General features: G+C 38.6%; 1 protein-coding gene across 6 annotated transcripts in view; it reads right to left on the bottom strand.

The window, feature by feature from the left end:
• Window positions 1-590: 590 nt before the first annotated feature.
• The window catches only part of ATP6V1H (ATPase H+ transporting V1 subunit H), a 168,069-nt gene continuing 150,217 nt past the window's right edge, over window positions 591-18,442 (bottom strand). For all 6 annotated transcript variants that reach the window (XR_013367417.1, XM_077876932.1, XM_077876933.1 and 3 more), the window contains one exon: window positions 591-954. Coding sequence is in view for 5 of the 6 variants with exons in the window: in XM_077876932.1 (XP_077733058.1) it covers window positions 894-954 (61 nt within the window). In the remaining variant the exon portion in view is untranslated. The remainder of the gene's footprint in view (window positions 955-18,442) is intronic.

The raw sequence follows: 18,442 nt of genomic DNA, 5'->3' as shown, positions 1-18,442 counted from the left end.
GCCTTCCCACATTCACCAAACACCTCAGCATTCAGAGAACTGCCAGTAATGTACAATGGAAATGAATAAAAAATGAGACTCAGAGAGAGATTTAAAGACAAAAGGTTCAGATCTGGGAGTAGGGGGACATGTATGCCATGCATGCCCTGCTGAAGGCCTGTAGTTCCAAAGTAAAGAGGGAAGGGGACAGAAATAAATATCTACTGGCAATACTGGAAACAGAAAATATTAAAGAAAAGAGACTGGAAGTACTAAAATCCAAGAATGAAAGTACAGGAAATCAATGAAATAAAATAACCTAAAGCTGAAATTCTTCACTTAGCTCCACAGGCAAATCTTTTGGACCACAGCATCATGTTAAAAATCTATTTAAAATTTTAAAGTTCTTTAAATATTAGCAGAGGATTGCTGTAATGTGTATTGTGCATAGATGGCTGGTTGGCTGGATGGGTAGATGGATGGACACAGATACATATAATTTTAACATTTATTTACCATTCACTATTTTGCAACAATTTTATCAATTTGGCTAGGGAAAAAAAGATGATTGTTGTTAAAGTCTGAGTAAGGAACAAGTAAAGAGCAAAACCTTTTCGAAGTGAGAATCCTTTAATAACTATACTCATTTTCAGAGAACAATAAATACAGAAATTACAAGCAGTATATGTGACAGTAATCTTCTCCTTAGCAACAGAAAGCACTTACTTTTATACAACTTAATGGGCAAACACATTTAACAAAAATCAGCATTGGGAAAAGTGACACAACAGAAGATAAGTGCAAGTAAAATGAAAAGGTATTTGCTCCTGACCCTAACTACTAAGATTCCTATTCCAGGTACTCTGTCCCAGGTTAAACACGACTGCTGGAGATTCTGAGGTTGGAGGACACATTCAGCTTCGGGCAGCAGCAGTCTGGGGTTGCTCAGATTGGAGCTGTTTACCAAGATATTCCCTAAAACAGCAGGAATAAAATAGGAAGGCATGTTAGAATTTATAGGACAAAGAATCTCTTTCAAAATCAGAGCACAATACACCATGTCATCTATACTTATTTTAATATCTAAACATTAGCAAAATAGCTCCAGAAAATTAATCTATTCCAGATTTGAAAAGTATGTACTGTGTGAATTTTAAATGCTCTCTTTAGCATACATAAGTCATTACACGCACAAACAGGCGATTCTGCATTTCTACTTTCTTGAGGACAAGTCTTGTTTACTGCCATGCCAATTTTGCAACCGAAGAAGTTCAAAATCAATGGAATATTATTCCAAGTAAGTGGACTGACACATGAAAAACACATTTCCTGATACTAGTGAATACAAGTATCTATACTAGAGATGAAAATAAATCACTGAAAATACCATTAAGACTCACAACATGTAATGAAGCTTCTTGTTACTGAACACTTTCTCTGCACCAACATAGTCTAAAACCCTCACAAAGATGGTCATACTGAATCCACAGAATAATCCCAAGAGCAGAGAAGTAGTATTCTCATTGTAGAGGTGAGTCACTTTCATTGTGGCTCAGAGCAGTGGTTTCCAAACTATTTCAATCTCGTTCTCCTTTAGGAAATGAACTGAACATGTACCCTCAGTACATGAATACTTAGCTCTAAATTACATACAGGTAGTACCGTTAATTCCAGGACAAAGAATAACCTCTTTCCTATTTTCCTGTGAACAGCTTGCCCAATCGTTCGTTTTTGAACAAAAGAAGAGATTTTGTTAAAAACAAACAAAACATTTAAAAGGGTCCCTGCTATGAAAAGGAAAAAGAAAGAGCATGAGTTTTGGGTAGAGACCTGGATTTACATTCTAGTTGCACCCCCTCACGGACATGCTGGTTCCAGAGGCTGCGGGATGAGGGCACATGCCGGGTATGAGCAGCCCAGAGTCAGATGACTGCTCTACCTCCATTATCATGGCCTTAGTCCAAAGCTATCAAAAATAGGAAGCAAGACTGTGAAAAGGAAGAAGCATTCGGAATAGAAATCAGAGGGGGAGTTCTGTAGACTAGTGTAGGTGAGGTGTCAGGGACCCCCAGAAGTCTCACAAAGTTGTAAACGAGGTTGAAAGTACTGTGGGACTGACTGAAACCTCCTATAGCATGAAAATGATTTATGTGTTTTCACCCTTACATGAAAGTTCTTATCACTGACTTATCATGGGTGTCATATTAAAGCATATAATATATTTTTGTGTCAACTAGGAGCTACCCTAACATAATTTGAACAATGGATGGAGATCTTATTTTCAACCAACAGTAAGGAAGTAGTTCTAACTCATGCAAGAGCAAAAAAGGAAACCATCTATAAATGTTATTAGACAGGAAAAAAAATAAGAGTTTATGGACACTATAAATGCCCCCACTCTGTGGAGGCCTGCAACTAAGGAGTATGTAGAACTGAGTAAGTTTGATGTGTTGTGTTGTGTTGTGTTGTGTTGTGGGGAGAGGGAGAGATGAGGGATGAGAGATGAGAGATGAGTATAACATTTACAACAAAATTTCCATATATTACACACACACACACACGTTTTTTCCCTACATAGATATCTAAGAAATTAAGCCTGAAATTAGACATGCTTCATTTTAAGAGGGCTTTCAAATATTCCAATTTTAAAAGTTAGACTGTGTAAAGGATCACCAGAATAAGCCACCCCAAAATATGCCCCTTTGGTATACTACTTTGATCTGTAGACACTTGAAAACAGCAAGTACAGGAAGAGACTTTCTCTGAACTCCCCTTATCTACCTGAAGACAAGTCCTCCAAAAGGAACTCCATTGTCATAAGTCCCTTCCCTGAGAGTTTCATCAACTGGGTAGAACTGACTCTCATCACAAGAGAACAGTCATGAAGTCCACACCACACCCAGACAGACCATGTCACAATCTCATATCTCCCACCTATTCTTCTATGGGCTCAATCATTATTCCTAAAAACCACTTACTTTCCCTCAGAGGCCTACATCTCCACTCCTTTTTCCCTATTAAGATGAAATTTAATCCTGAATTCTAAAGCTACATCTTTAAGTTATCCATTTTTCCCTGAGTATCTCCCATGTGTACATGAGGTATATATGTTAATCAATAGTTTTTCTCATGTTAATCTGTCTATTATAGAATTCCAGCTGAGAACTCAGAAGGGTAGAAGGGAAATTGTTTTTCCTCCCCTCTGAGAGTGATTTCTTAAAAAACATTTTAAAAGTGTACCTAAAAGACACATGGCATCCTTCAATAATAAACTATGGTTCTTTCAATAAAAGACTAATGTGAAGACCCATGTTCTAAGTGTAAGTGTCCAAGATAAATCACAAGAGAACATAGGAAAGCCTTTCAGAGCTCAGTGCTCTGAACTGCCAAGTGATAGAGAAGTATCTGGCTGGATCTTGTCACACACAAAGGCTCCCATCTGCTCCACCCATTACAGATACATGAAGGGTGGCTCACTTGCCATTCCAAACTTAACTGATATTTAGGGGACAAGAGTGAATACTTGGAGGTGAGGAAAGATAACTGATTTCTTCACACACACACACACACACACACACACACACAAAAAAGGCATAATTGAAGTAAGGGCCAAAGTAGGAGGAATATTAAAACAAAGCAAAGATGAGTTTTTCTAGCAGAGAATTGAAAAGCATTTCCAACCATGGCTTCTTGCCCACTAGTCTTCTGCTCTTTTGTTTTTCCTGGCCAAAAGTCTTTATTACAGATAAAATGCTCTACTATATTCTCATTATTTTCCACAAAGTGGCCCTGAGACATCCACTTCTTCTTCTCAACCTTAATGCCTAGACTGCAGAAAATTCAGGGCTTCCTTAGTGTCTGCTAAGTAGAGTGTATGCAATTTAAGATTTAGAGGAAGGACAAGAACATATATAAGGGGTTTGAATGAGAATGTGTATATTAAGAGCCCCAGATAGAACTTTATGAGCCTAACTTGTAGGTCACAAAATGCCAATAGTCTAAATAGGAGAAGAGCCCAAATGGGACTCATGAAAAAAGAATCAAATCTCCTCCTCAGGTTTTCCTGAAATTAGTTTGCAATGGCATATGAGTTGTTATAATATCAGAGACAGCTGACCTGAGGCTCAACTGAAAAAGATACTAACTGTAGAAAAAGGACCGGCCTACACCAAGCTTTGACAAACATCTACTCCTTTGAACTTGGCTTATAAAATGTTACAGTCCATTTCCCTCATGCCAAATGGCAACACGCAGTCAATTAAAATATTCCCAAGATTCACCGAGGTCTGCCTCTGAATTTCCCGTGAGCCTCCACCATAGGGAAGTGCTAGCACCAAGTGCCTAGGGCTGGGAACACAGGACCCTTGCTTACATTCCACACATTTTTATAAGCCATCATGGAAATTTGCTCGTAGGTACACCCACACATTATCTTCCTATCTTTACAACATCTCTGTGAGGTGAATATCTCCATTTACGGTGGATCAAATGGAGCCTTAGAAAACTTCCAATAACATGCTCAGAGACAAAATGAGCAAATGGCCTGGCTAGGACTCAGATCCTATCCACTTTATACTGTGAAGCTGCCTGGCCCAAATAGGACCCATGAAGGTGTGAGAAACAGCCATGTTCCTAAGTTTATACATTAGAAAATAGTAAGAGTGTATGAATAATTTCCTCAGGTTAAGGTAACATTAGTGTTGGGCAAAAGGAAAAATAATTATGGATTTTACCTCAAGGGATTATAATATATCCACAACAAAAGACTCAAGAAGAGTTATTTTAAATACATTAATCTAAGTATTGAGTCAGTCTTTCTCTCTGTACCAGAAGATTAATACAAGAATAAAAATTCAACTTATAATTTGTTCATAAAGTGCCCAATTTGTACCAGAAATCCACAGGAGTTTGACATTAAATCTTTGCTTTTTCTACCTAAGAAGCAAAATTTGAGAAGTCTAATATCTTCTCCTCTGTAACTTCATCCATAACTTAAATCATTTAGGATTCTAAATCTCTGAAACTAAAAAAAGAAACAGTCCAAAAACATACTCCCCTTTTAAAAAATCCAAATACAAAATAGTTCACAAAAAAAGACCATATTGCATACTAAGAAAATGTTGACAGTTGATTAAGAAATACCTATGTTGGGGGGGCACCTGGGTGACTCCATCCATTAAGGATTCGACTCTTGGTTTTGTCTCAGGGCATGATCTCATGGGTTGTGGAGTTGAGCGCTGTGTGGGGCTCTGCAATGAGCAGGAAGTCTGCTTGAGCTTCTCACCCTCTGCCCCTCCCCCTTGGGTATCACACATGCCCACGTGCGCACGCACTCTCTCTCAAAAATAAACAAAATCTTAAAAAAAAAAAAAAAAGAGGGGCACTTGGGTGGCTCAGTCAGTTAAGTGTCCAACTCTTAAATTTGGCTCAGGCCATGACCTTCGGGTTGTAAGATTAAGCCCCACATGGCGCTCCATGCTCAGCTCCTCAGGCTCTCTCTCCCTCTCTCCTTCTGCCCCTCCCCCAGCTCACACTTGCTCATGCATATACTCTCTGTCTCTAAAATAAAATCTTTAAAAAAGAAAAAGAAAAAGATCTATTTTATTCTCTTGTCAATGGCCATACAAGTTCTATACTTTGGCACCTACCATAATACTGAAAAACTGCTTTCCAGTTCTTGAGAAAGTTACAGAGGGATTGAAAGAGGCAGTCTGAATATGACATTAGCTATCTAGGCTCCAAGCTGTTAGCAGCTAGTGTACCAGAAGTATTTACTTGAGGTATATTTAGAAAAATAAAAATAAAACATAAAAAAAACCACTAGAGGTATATTAACTCTTAGAAAAGAAAGGCCTTCACCATTTACAATTAAGTGTCAAATCTTTACTATAATTAGGGCTATATAAATAGTCAAACATTTTTATTCGTTCTTTAAAACTGTAGTTGAGGGCAGCCCTGGTGGCACAGCGGTTTAGCGCCGTCTGCAGCCAAGGGCGTGATCCTGGAGACCCGGGATAGAGTCCCGCATCGGGCTTCCTGCATGGTGCCTGCTTCTCCCTCTGCCTGTGTCTCTGTCTCTCTCTCTGCCTGTGTCTCTGCTTCTCTCTGTGTCTCTATGAATAAATAAATTTTTTAAAAAACCCTAAAACTGTAGTTGAATTAAAAAAAAAAAAAAGGAAGAAACCCATAGTTGAAGACACTGACTACAATTATCATTCAAACACACTTCACCTATATAAATACATGGTAACTTCACCTATATAACTTAGTGCCAGAAAAAAAGTGAATTTTCTCCTGACAAACATGTTTATCTATGAAAACTACAATCTCCCTTATTTCTATTTTTCCCTTGGCAGCCAAAAAGTTCAGTAGAAATTCCACTATTACTATCATTTTAGTCTTTATTCTCTTTAGTATCCTTTTGGTGTATAAATTTTCACAACTAAAATTACAGAGGACCTACATACTATATCTCACATCTTTCTATGAGTTTATTACAATGATTATTAAAACTACAACTGAGTCATAATTTTATTTTTCTTAACATTTGCCCATCCTATCAGGAAACAAATGAGTGTAATATAAATCATAAATGAAATATCCTTCTCTGAATGTATGAAAAATTTTTTGAGAATATGAACTTTATATTGGTTACAACACAGATTTCTACTTGGTAAAGAGAAAAAATGAAATTTAAGTATTTTGTACAAGCCTATTTTTGGGGAATTTTTTTTTATCGGAGTTCAATTTGCCAACATATAGAAGAACACCCAGGGCTCATCCCATCAAGTGCCCCACTCAGTGCCCATCACCCAATTACCCCATCCCCCCACCAACCTCCCCTTCCACTACCCCTTGTTTGTTTCCCAGTGTTAGGAGTCTCTCGTGTTCTGTCACCCTCTCTGATTTTTTCCACTCATTTTCTCTCCTTTCCCCTTTATTCCCTTTCACTATTTCCTATATTCTCCCTGTGGGTGAAACCACATAATGTTTGTCCTTCTCCGACTGACTTACTTCACTCAGCATAATACCCTCCAATTCCATCCATGCTGAAGCAAACGGTGGGTATTTGTCTCTTCTGATGGCTGAGTAATATTCCATTGTATACACAGACAACATCTTCTTTACCCATTCATCTTCCGATGAACACTGAGCCTCCTTCCATAGTTTGGCTACTGTGGAAATTGCTGCTATAAACATCGGGATGCAGGTATCCCAGCATTTCGCTACATGAGTATCTTTGAGGTAAATCCCTAGTAGTGCAGTTGCTGGGTCGAAGGGTAGCTCTACTTTTAACTCTTTGAGGAACCTCCACACAGTTTTCCAGAGTGCCTGTACCAGTTCACATTCCCACCAACAGTGCAAGAGGGTTCCCCTTTCTCCGCATCCTCTCCAACATTCGTTGTTTCCTGTCTTGTTAATTTTCCCCATTCTCACTGGTGTGAGGTCGTATCTCATTGTGGTTTTGATTTATATTTCCCTGATGGCCAGTGATGTGGACGGAGCATTTTCTCATGTGCTTGTTGGCCATGTGTAGGTCTTCTGTGGTGAAATTTCTGTTCATGTCTTTGGCCCATTTCATGATTGGATTGTTTGTTTCTTTGCTGTTGAGTTTAATAAGTTCTTTATAGATCTTGGATACAAGCCCCTTTATCTGATATGTCATTTGCAAATATCTTCTCCCAAACTGAAGGTTGTCTTTTAGTTTTGTTGACTGTTTCTATTGCTGTACAGAAGCTTTTTATCTTAAGTCCCAATAGTTCATTTTTGCTTTTGTTTCCCTTGCCTTCATAGATGTATCTAGCAAGAAGTTGCTGTGGCCACGTTCAAAAACGGTGTTGCTTGTGTTCTCCTCTAGGATTTGGATGAATTCTTGTCTCACATTTAGATCTTTCATCCATTTTGAGTTTATCTTTGTGTATCGTGTGAGAGAATGATCTAGTTTCATTCTATCACATTGATTGTTTTACGAGTGTTCAACCAGCCTTGCATCCCTGGGATAAATCCTACTTGGTCATGGTGAATAATCTTTTTAATGTACTATTGTTGGATCCTATTGGCTAGTATCTTGTTGAGAATTTTTGCATCTGTGTTCATCAGGGATATTGGTCTGTAATTCTCCTTTTTGGTGGGGTCTTTGTCTGGTTTTGGAATTAAGGTGATGCTGGCCTCATAGAACAAGTTTGGAAGTATTCCATCCCTTTCTATCTTTCAGAACAGCTTTAGTAGATTAGGTATGGTTTCTTCTTTAAACCTTTGATAGAACTCCCCTGGGAAGCCATCTGGCCCTGGACTTTTGTGTCTTGGGAGGTTTTTGATGATGGCTGCAATCTCCTCTCTGGTTATCGGCCTTTTCAGGTTTTCTATTTCTTCCTGTTCCAGTTTTGGTAGTTTGTGGTTTTCCAGAAATGTGTCCATTTCTTCTAAATTGCCTAATTTATTGGTGTATAGCTGCTCATAATATATTTTTAAAATCGTTTGTATTTCCTTGGTGTTGGTGGTGATCTCTCCTTTTTCATTCATGATTTTATTAATTTGAGTCTTTTCTTTAAATAAGGCTGGCCAATGGTTTATCTATCTTATTAATTCTTTCAAAGAACCAACTCCTGGTTTTGTTTATCTGTTCCACAGTTCTTCTGGTCTCTATTTCATTGAGTTTTGCTCGAGTCTTTATTAAGTCTCTTCTGCTTGGTGTAGGATCTATTTGCTGTTTTTTTCTCCAGCTCCTTTAGATGCAAGGTTACCTTGTGTATTTGAGTTTTTTCCAATTTTTTGAGGGATGCTTGTATTGCAATGTGTTTCCCTCTCAGGACTACTTTCGCTGTATCCCAAAGATTTTGAATGGTTGTATTTTCATTTTCATTAGTTTCCATGAATCTTTTAAATTCTTCTCTAATTTCCTGGTTGACCCATTCATCTTTTAGAGGATGATCTTTAACCTCCACGTGTTTGAGTTTCTTCCAAATTTCTTCTTGTGATTGAGGTCTAATTTCAAAGCATTATGGTCTGAAAATATGCAGGGGACAATCCCAATCTTTCGGCATCAGTTGAGACCTGATTTGTGACCCAGTATGTGGTCTATTCTGGAGAAAGTTCCATGTGCACTTGAATTCAGTTGCGTTTGGATGGAAAGTTCCATAAATATCTGTGGAATCCATCTGGTCCAGTGTATCATTTAAAGCCCTTGTTTCTTTAGTGATGTTGTGCTTAGATCTTTCATTTTCAGAAGTGCCATGTTGAAGTCTCCTACTATTAGTGTATTATTATCTAAGTATGTCTTTAGTTCGGTTATTAACTGATTGATATACTTAGCAGCTCCCACATTAGGGGCATACATATTCATGATTGTTAGGGCTTCTTGTTGGATAGACCCTTTAACTATGATATAGTGTCCCTCTTCATCTCTTACTACAGTCTTTGGGATAAACTTTAATTTATCTGATAGGAGGATTACTACCCCAGCTTTCTTTTGAGGACCATTTGAATGGCAAAATGGTCACCAAGCTTTTATTTTCAGGTGTGGGTGTCCTTAGGTCTAAAATGAGTCTCTTGTAGACAGAAAATAGACGGGTCTTGCTTTTTTATCCAGTCCGAAACCCTGCAATTTTTGATAGGATCATTTAGTCCATTCACGTTCAGAGTTACTATTGAAAGATATGAATTTAGTGTCATTGTAACATTTATTCAATCCCTGTTTTTGTGGATTATTTCTTTGGGCATCCTTTTTCTTTTACAGAGTCCCCCTTAATATTTCTTGCAGAGCTGGTTTGGTGGTCGCATATTCTTTCAGTTTCTGCCTATCTTGGAAGCTCTTTATCTCTCCTTCTATTCTGAATAAGGACCTTGCTGGATAGAGTATTCTTGGCTGCATGTTCTTCTCATTTAGGACCCTGAATATATCCTGCCAGCCCTTTCTGGCCTGCCAGGTCTCCGTGGAGAGGTCTGCTGTTAATCTAATATTTCTCCCAATAGAAGTTAGGGATCTCTTGCCTGCTATAAGGATTTTCCCTTCATCTTTGGAATTTGCAAGTTTCACTATTAAATGTCGAAGTGTTAAAGGGTTTGTATTGATTTTGGAGGGGGACCTCTCTATCTCCTGGATCTTAATGCCTGTTTCCCTCCCCAAATTAGGGAAGTTCTCAGCTATTTTGTTCAAATATGCTTTCTGGCTCTCTCTGTCCCTCTTGGCGTTTTCTGAAACCCCAATTAAACGTAGACTCTTCCTTCTGAGGCTATCATTTATTTCCCTTAACCTTTCCTCATGGTCTTTTGTTTTTCTCTGTTGTCCCAGCTTCCTTCCTTGCCATCAACTTGTCTTCTATGTTGCTCATTCTTTCTTCCACCTCATTAACCTTCATCGTTAGGAACTCCAGTTTGGACTGCATATCATTTAATTGATTTTTAATTTCAGCCTGATTAGATCTAAATTCTGCAGTCATGAAGTCTCTTGAATCCTTTATGCTTTTTCCCAGAGCCACCAGGAGCTTTATAATTGTGCTTCTGAATTGGCTTTGTGACACGGAATTGTAACTGTAACTCTGTGGCAGAGAGTACTGTTTCTGATTCTTTTGTGGTGAGTTCTTCCTTCTAGTCATTTTGCTCAGTGCAGAGTGGCTATATGAGTCAGCCTAGTCAAGAATATCAACGATGACCTAAGTAAATTTTACCCTAGATTATTCTGATGAGGTCAGAGACCAGAAAATGAAAACAAAGATCAAACAAAATAAAACATAAGTAACACTAAGGTGAAAACCAGATTTTAAACAAAGTAGTAAAAAATAAAAGGCTAAGAATCCCAAAGAAGATGACAAAAAAAAAAAGAAAAAAAAAGAAAGAAAAAAGCAAAAGAGGAAAAAAAAGAAAAAAGAGAGGAAAAAGGGGGGGACTGGGAGATGGTGGTGGTAAAGCAGTTGTAGTGGAGGGAGAATGTAGTCTATCTGAGGGGCTCTAGGGGGTGATCCTCTCGGTCCTGAGTATATTAAGTTCTGGATATTAGAAGACGCTCAGTCCCAAATTTATATAAACCAGAAATACTTGTAGACGGCCCCAACATTGACCACCAAAACATAAATGAGATAAAAGAGGGGGGCAGAATGGGAATGAGGAATCTCACAGAATGAACCAGCACACTATACCACTTGGTTCTGGGTGCATGCTGGTCATGTTTTAGAAGGTATTAAGGCCATCATAGAACAAAATGAGAGAAAACAAAAAACAAATCTCATATATCTCCCAAAATTAAACTGAGTATGTTGAAGGGAATCCAGAAGTGGAAAATATATCTAAGACATGTAATTGTAGAAATATGGAAGTCAAAAAGGAAGAAACTTGAAATGAAGAGGTGGTAAAATATTGTAGTTAAGGTGGGAAAACAGAAAAAATATTGGAAAATTTTAGTCTGATATAAAAATGAGTTGTACTGGAAAAAGGGGGGTGGGGGGGAGGTGGAACCATCTAGTTCTATGTACTATAAATCCCTCGACTTCCCCTGGAGCTTTCTAGCGCTGCTTGGTCCAGAACTTGCTCTTTTCCAGTCCTTCCTGCTGGTCTTCTGCGGAAGGTTCTGCTGTGCTGATTCTCAGGTGTGTGCACCTCGGGGGATGCACCGCCCCCTGCCGGGTGCCGGGCTCAGTGGGAGCTGCTTACCCCATGAGGCCCCTGTTCCCTGGTGGCCCCACTCAGCCCCAGGCACAGGGTGACACAAGGAGGAACACCACCACTGGCGGCGGCCAGCTCTCCGGCTCTGGAGTCAGCTCCTGCAGTAACTACGGCAGCTCCCCACTGGTCTGCATGTTCCCGGGGTGGCACAGGTGCACTGATCCGCACCGCCTGGGGGCGCCCGGCGGCAGGGGCGTCCTCGCTGTCCTGTGCCCTCCCGGCCTCCGCCTGTCCCGGGGGGAGCGCAGGATCCTGGGCTGTGTCCCCGGCGCCCTGGGATCGGGGCCTGCGCTGCTGGAATCGCTCCCGGGGCCGCGGCTCCCGAAGGCAGCAGGACGCAGCCCCTCCGCCCGGAGCCACCACCCGCCGGGCGCCCCCAGCCCTTTACGGAGATGGGCCGCGGTGTGGGTGCGCCTTCCCCCGGGCGCCCCTCCTCTCCTCGTGCCCCCGCAGACTGGCGGCGTCCCTGCCCCTCCTACCTCCCTGCTGAGCGCCTTTCCCTCCGCCGCCGGATTTCTCAAGTTCCCGCTTCTCCGGGGCTGGGCTCTCCTGCCCCCGAGGCCCTTAGCCCGGCTCCTCGCGGGGCCCCTCCCCCACCGGATTCTTTTTTATTTTATTTTTTTCCGCCTTCCTACCTGCTAGAAGCGAAAACCCATCTCTCTGTAGCGTCCGCTGTTGTCTTACTCTCAGGTGGGATTCGGATCCGTGGGTGTTCAGGGCGGTGTGACAGTCATCTAGGTGAGCGGGCGGGGCCGGGCGACCAGAGGACACTACCCCTTTGCCATCTTGCCCCACCTCCACCAGCCTATATTTTTAATGCTACTTTACTACAGTTATAAGTTGTTACTCCTCCACCCTTTATCATTATTTTGAGTATCGTACAAAGCAAATTTGGTTTTTACAAATGTATTTTCCTATGTAACTACTGAACAATGTAATGCCTTCTACCATCTGCATCTAATGTACAGTTATAGTTAAATCCCAAATGTAAGGACACACAGTCAACCTGTTTCCACAATACTTTAAAAATCTCCACCTAGGGGCAGCCTGGGTGGCTCAGTGGTTTAGTGCCGCCTGCAGCCCAGGGCGTGATCCTGGAGACCCAGGATCGAGTCCCACATCAGGCTCCCTGCATGGAGCCTGCTTCTCCCTCTGCCTGTGTCTCTGCCTCTCTCTCTGTCTCTCGTGAATAAATAAATAAAATCTTTAAAAAAAAAATCTCCACCTAGGAATAGTGATCACCACGATGCGTACCATTTCCTAGTGCCTGCTACTTACTGAGCACTGCACTAATGGCTTGACGTACATTTTCTAATTTAATCTCCACCATAATATTCATAAAAGCTACAGATGAGCCCCACTTTTACAGATAAGGAGCTAGAGTTTAGCGATGAAAATGACATGCTGTAAGGTTAGGATAAATAGTGGCAGGAGGGTTTGTACCTGAATCTGATTTAAAACTCAGAGTCTTAATCACTAAGTAATACTGCCTGTTGGTATACTACTGTATCTCCCACTGGCTAAGGACATATTATTGTGTAGATATGAGAATAAAAAGTTTCAGAACATCACAATGTGAATCCTCTATTTTTCAAATACATTTTCATAACCACCAGCCATTTCACTTTCTAACAGCATTTAAATCCAAAGATTAATAGATTAGCAGTATCTTTAAGAGGTCAGTGATTCTAAAAGTAGAATCTATTTATTTGAATTCTGGTCGTAAGAAACAAAAATGTACATTTTAAAATCAATTGCATTAGAGTCTATTACAAAAGCAATTTAGTTAGGCAAAGTTTGCAATAACAAAGTTATTTTTCACACAGGAATTCCAACAATCAAATTATTTTAAACTAGCTATAAAATCTAAATATCCAGAGTTTCTTTGGCTCTAGCTTATTTTCAAGAATAGTCCTTCTTTACCTATTACTATCAGCTTTATAATTAGATCAGCAGTGTCTTTCACACTTAATCATTTTTCCAACATGTGGCCATGATATGCAATGCACTGAGCCACTCAAAGCACAAAGAGCTTGATATGCAATGCACTGAGCCACTCAAAGCACCCAAAGAGTTGGCAGCAGACACTCCTTTTCCTCTTATCTTTTTAAGACTTATTTTTTTAAGAGTAGTTTTAGGTTCACAACAAAACTAAGAGGAAGGGACAGAGATTTCCCATATACATCCAGCCCTGACACATGCACAGCCTCGCCCAATACCAACATCTCACATGAGAGTAGTACTTTTTTTTTTTTTTTTTTTTTTTTTTTTTTTTACCAATGATGAACCCGCATTGACATATTATAATCATCCAAAGTCCATAGTTTACCATAGGGTCCATTCTTGATGCTGTCCATTTTATGCCCTTGGATGAATGTATAATGACATATCATCATCGTATCAAACAGTATTTTTACTGACCTCAAAACCCTCCAGCTATTCATCCCTTCCTCCTTTCTCACACAATTGATTTTTTTATAGTCCACATAGTTTTGCCTTTATACATTTATATAGCATGTAGCTTTTTCAGATTGGCTTCTTCCATTTAATAATATGCATTTCAGGTTCCCGTATGCCTTTTCATGGCTTGATAGCTTGATAATATTCCATTGTCTGGATGTACCATGGCTTGTTTATGCACTTACCTACTGAAGGACAGCTGGACAGCAAATCCAAATTTTGGCAATTATGAATAAAGCTGCTACATTCCTGTGTAGGTTTTCATGTGGATACAAGTTTTCAATCCCTTTGGGTAAATACCAAGATGCACAACTGCTAGATCATATGATAAGAAAATACTTAGTTTGATAAGAAACCACCAAATAGTCTTCCAAAGTCACTGTACTATTTTGCATTCCTACCAGGAATAAATGAGAGTTCCTGATACTGCACAGCCTGGCCAGTAATTGGTATCAGTGTTCCAGATTTTGGCTAATCTAATAGGCATGTAGTAGTATCTTGATTTTGTTTTAATTTGCATTTCCCTGATGACATATGATGTGCAGCATCTTTTCCTATATTTATTTACCATCAGTGTACCTTCTTTGGTGAGGTGTCTGTTAAGGTCTTTGACTAATTTCTTACTGAGGTTGTTTTCTCATTGTTGAGTTTTAAGAGTTCTTTGTATATTGCAGATAATAGTCCTTTATCAAATGTGTCTTTTGCAAGTATTTCCTCCCAGTATGTGACTTGTCTTCTGATTCTCTTGACATTATTTTTCACAGAGAAGTAGTTTTTAATTTTTGTGAAGCCCAATTATTTCTTTTACAGATCATGCATGCCCTTAGCACTTTATCTAAAAAGGTATCACCGTACCCAAGGTCATCTAGGCTTTCTCCCATATTATGTTCAAGGGGTTTTATAGTTCTGCTTTTTATATTTAGGTCTATGATCCATTTTGAGTTAATTTCTGTGAAGGTTGTAAGGTCTATGCCAGATTCATTTTTGCATGTGGAAGCCCAGTTGTCATCCATATCGTATGTTGAAAAGACTATCTTTGTTCCATTGTATTGCCTTTGCTTCTTTCTCAAAGATCAGTGGACTATATTGGTGGGGGCATTTCTAAGTTCTCTGTTCTGTTTCATTGCCTATTTGTCTCTTCCTTTATCAATATCACACTGTCTGGAGTACTGCAGGTTTATAGTAAGTCCTGAAGTCAAGTAATGTCAATCTTCTAACTTCGTCCTTCTCCTTCAATACTATATTGGCTATTTGGGTTTTTTGCTCTGCATATAAACTTTGTAATCAGTTTGTGGATACCCACAAAATAACTTGCTGGAATTTTAATTGGCATTGCATTCAATCTACAGATCAAGTTGAGAAGAAGTAACATCTTAATACTGTATCTTCCTATTCATAAACATGGGATCTCTCTCCATTTATTCAGTTCTTTGATTTCATTCACATAGTTTGGTAGTTTTCTTCATCTAGATCTTAAACATATTTTGTTAGATTTGTACCTAAGTATTTCCTTTGGGGGGTGCTAATGTATATGGCTTTGTTTTTAATCTCAAATTCCATTTTTTCATTGTATATAGGAAAGCAATTTACTTCTGTGTATTAACCTTGTACCCTACAATCTTGTTGTAATCACTTATTAGTTCCAGGAAAGTTTATCTGTCAAATCTTTAGTATTTCCTACATAGACAATCATGTCATCTGGAAACACAGACAGTTTTATGTCTCCCTTCCCAATCTGTATACCTTTCAGTTCCTTTTCTTGTCTTATTGCATTAAGCAAGAACTTCATGTTCGATGTCAAAAAAGGAGTCATATGTGAGAGGGGACATCCTTGCTTTGTACCTGATCTTAGTGGGAAAGCTTCCAGTTTCTCAGCATCAAGTAAGATGTTAGCTATAAGGTTCTTTATAAAGAACATCTATTTGAGAAAGTTCACCTCTATTCCTAGTCTACTGAGAGTTTTTATCAAAAATGGGTGGTGGATTTTGGTGAATGCTTTTTCTGCATCTACTGATACGATAATGTGATTTTTCTTTTTTAGTTTTTTGATGTGATGGATTATATTGATTTTTGAATGTTGAACCAACCTCATGCATCTGTGATAAATCTCACTTGGTTGTCATACAGAATTCTCTTTTACACAAATTGTTGGATTCAATTTGCTGCTATTTTGTTGAGGATTTTCTGGTCTATAGTTCTCTGGTAATGTCTTTGTCTTTGGTTTTCATATTCGAGTAAAACTGGCCTCATAGAATGAGTTAAGAAGTACTTGCTCTACTTCTATCCTCTGAAAGAGACTGTAGAAAACTTTCCCAAATATTTGGTAGAATTCAACATGGAACCCATCTGGACCTGGTGCTTTCTGTTTTGGAAGATTACTAATTGTTGATTCAATATCTTTAATAAAGGCCTATTCAGATCATCTGTTTCTTCTGTGAGTTTTGGCAGATTGTATCTTTCAAGGAATTTGAAATTTCATCTAGGTTATCAAATTTGTGTGCATAGAATTAGTCACAGTATTCCTTTGTGTTATCCTTTTATTTTCTGTGAGATGCGCTGTGGTGTCTGTCTTTTGTCTCTGATATTAATCTGTGCCTTCTCTTTTTTTCTTTACATAGCCTGGGTGGATGGAGGCTTATAAATATTATTGCTTTTTTCAAAGAACCAGCTTTGATTTCATTAGTTTTTTGCTATTTTCTGTTTTTAATTTATTTGATTTATTCATATTATTTCTTTTCTTCTACTTACTCTGGATTTAATTTTCTTTTCTTTTTCTCATTTCCTAAAATGGAAACTTAGACTGAGTTTTCTTCTTTTCTAATATATGCTTCCAATGCTATAAATTTCCCTCTAAGAACTGCTTTTACCACATCCCACAAATTTGGTCAGTTATATTCTCATTTTCAATTAGTTGAAAATATTTCTTAATTTCTCTTGTAATTTCTTCTTTGACCTTACATTATTTTAGAAATATATTGTTTCATCCTCACATATTTGGGATTTTCCAATTATCTTTCTGTTATTTATTTCTAGTTTAACTCCATTGTAGTCTGAAAGCAGACCCTGAATAATTTCTAGACTTCTACATTTGTTAAGGTGTGTTTTACGTCTCAGAGGGTGGTATTGGTAAATGTTCCATGAGCTTGAGAGAAATGTATATTCGGTTGTTAGTGGCTGAAGTAGTCTACAAATGTCTATTATATCCAGTTGATTGATGGTGCTGTTGAGTTTAACTATGTCCTTACTGATTTTCTGCCTGCTAGATGTGTCCATTTCTGAGAGAGGGATATCAAAGTCTCCAACTATAAATGTAAAATTCATCTATTTCTCCTTATAGCTGTATCAGTTTTTGTCTCACATAGTTTGATGCTGTTGTTAGCATGTTAACAATTACAATACCTTCTGGGAGAACTGACCCTTTTAGTAAAGCCCTTCTTTTATCCCTGATAAACTGTCCTTAATTTGTAGTCTGTTTTGTATGAAATCAATACTACTCCTGCTTTCTTTTGATTAGTGTTAGCATAGTATATTTTTCTCCATCTATTTACTTTTAATCTATATTTGCCTTTATATTTAAAGTGGATTTCTTATAGACGATATATAGTTTGGTCATATTTTTTATCCACTCTGATAATCTCTTTCAATTGGTACAGACTACTGAAATTCAAAGTGATCACTGATATAGTTAAATTAATATCTACCATACTCATCACTATTTTCTATTTGTTGCCCTTGTTCTTTTGCTCCTAGTTTTGCCTTCTACTCTTTGCCTTTTGGTTTTAACTGAGCAATTTGTATGATTCCATTTTCTCTCCTTTCCTGGCATATTAGTTATACTTTTTTTACCTTTTTAATGGCTGTCCTAGAGTTAGCAGCATATGTTTATAATTAATCCACATCCACTTTCAAATAACACTATACCACTTCATGGGTAGTGTGAGAACACTGCTGTCATCTATTTCACTTACACATAAATGTTCAGAAGCATATACACACACAAGCATACATAATCAAATAGAATGTTGCTATTAGTATTTTGAATAAACTGCTGTTTTATCAATTAAGAAGAAGAAGAGGGTGGCTTTTCTGAGGGTGGCTTTTCTGAGGGTGGCTCAGTGATTGAGCATCTGCCTTTGGCTCAGGGCATGGGATCAAGTGCCACATCAGGCTTCCTGCACAGAGCCTGCTTCTCCCTCTGTCTAGGTCCTGCCTCTCTCTGCGTGTGTCTCTCATTAATAAATAAAAATAAAATCTTTAAATTTTTATTTTATTTTATTTATTAATTAGAGAGAGAGAGAGAGAAGCAGAGACACAGGCAGAGGGAGAAAAGCAGGCTCCATGCAGG

The sequence above is a fragment of the Canis aureus genome, chromosome 28 (genome assembly GCF_053574225.1).
Source record: "Canis aureus isolate CA01 chromosome 28, VMU_Caureus_v.1.0, whole genome shotgun sequence".
NCBI classification, from domain to species: domain Eukaryota; kingdom Metazoa; phylum Chordata; class Mammalia; order Carnivora; family Canidae; genus Canis; species Canis aureus.
This window is presented reverse-complemented; position numbering and strand designations above follow the sequence as displayed.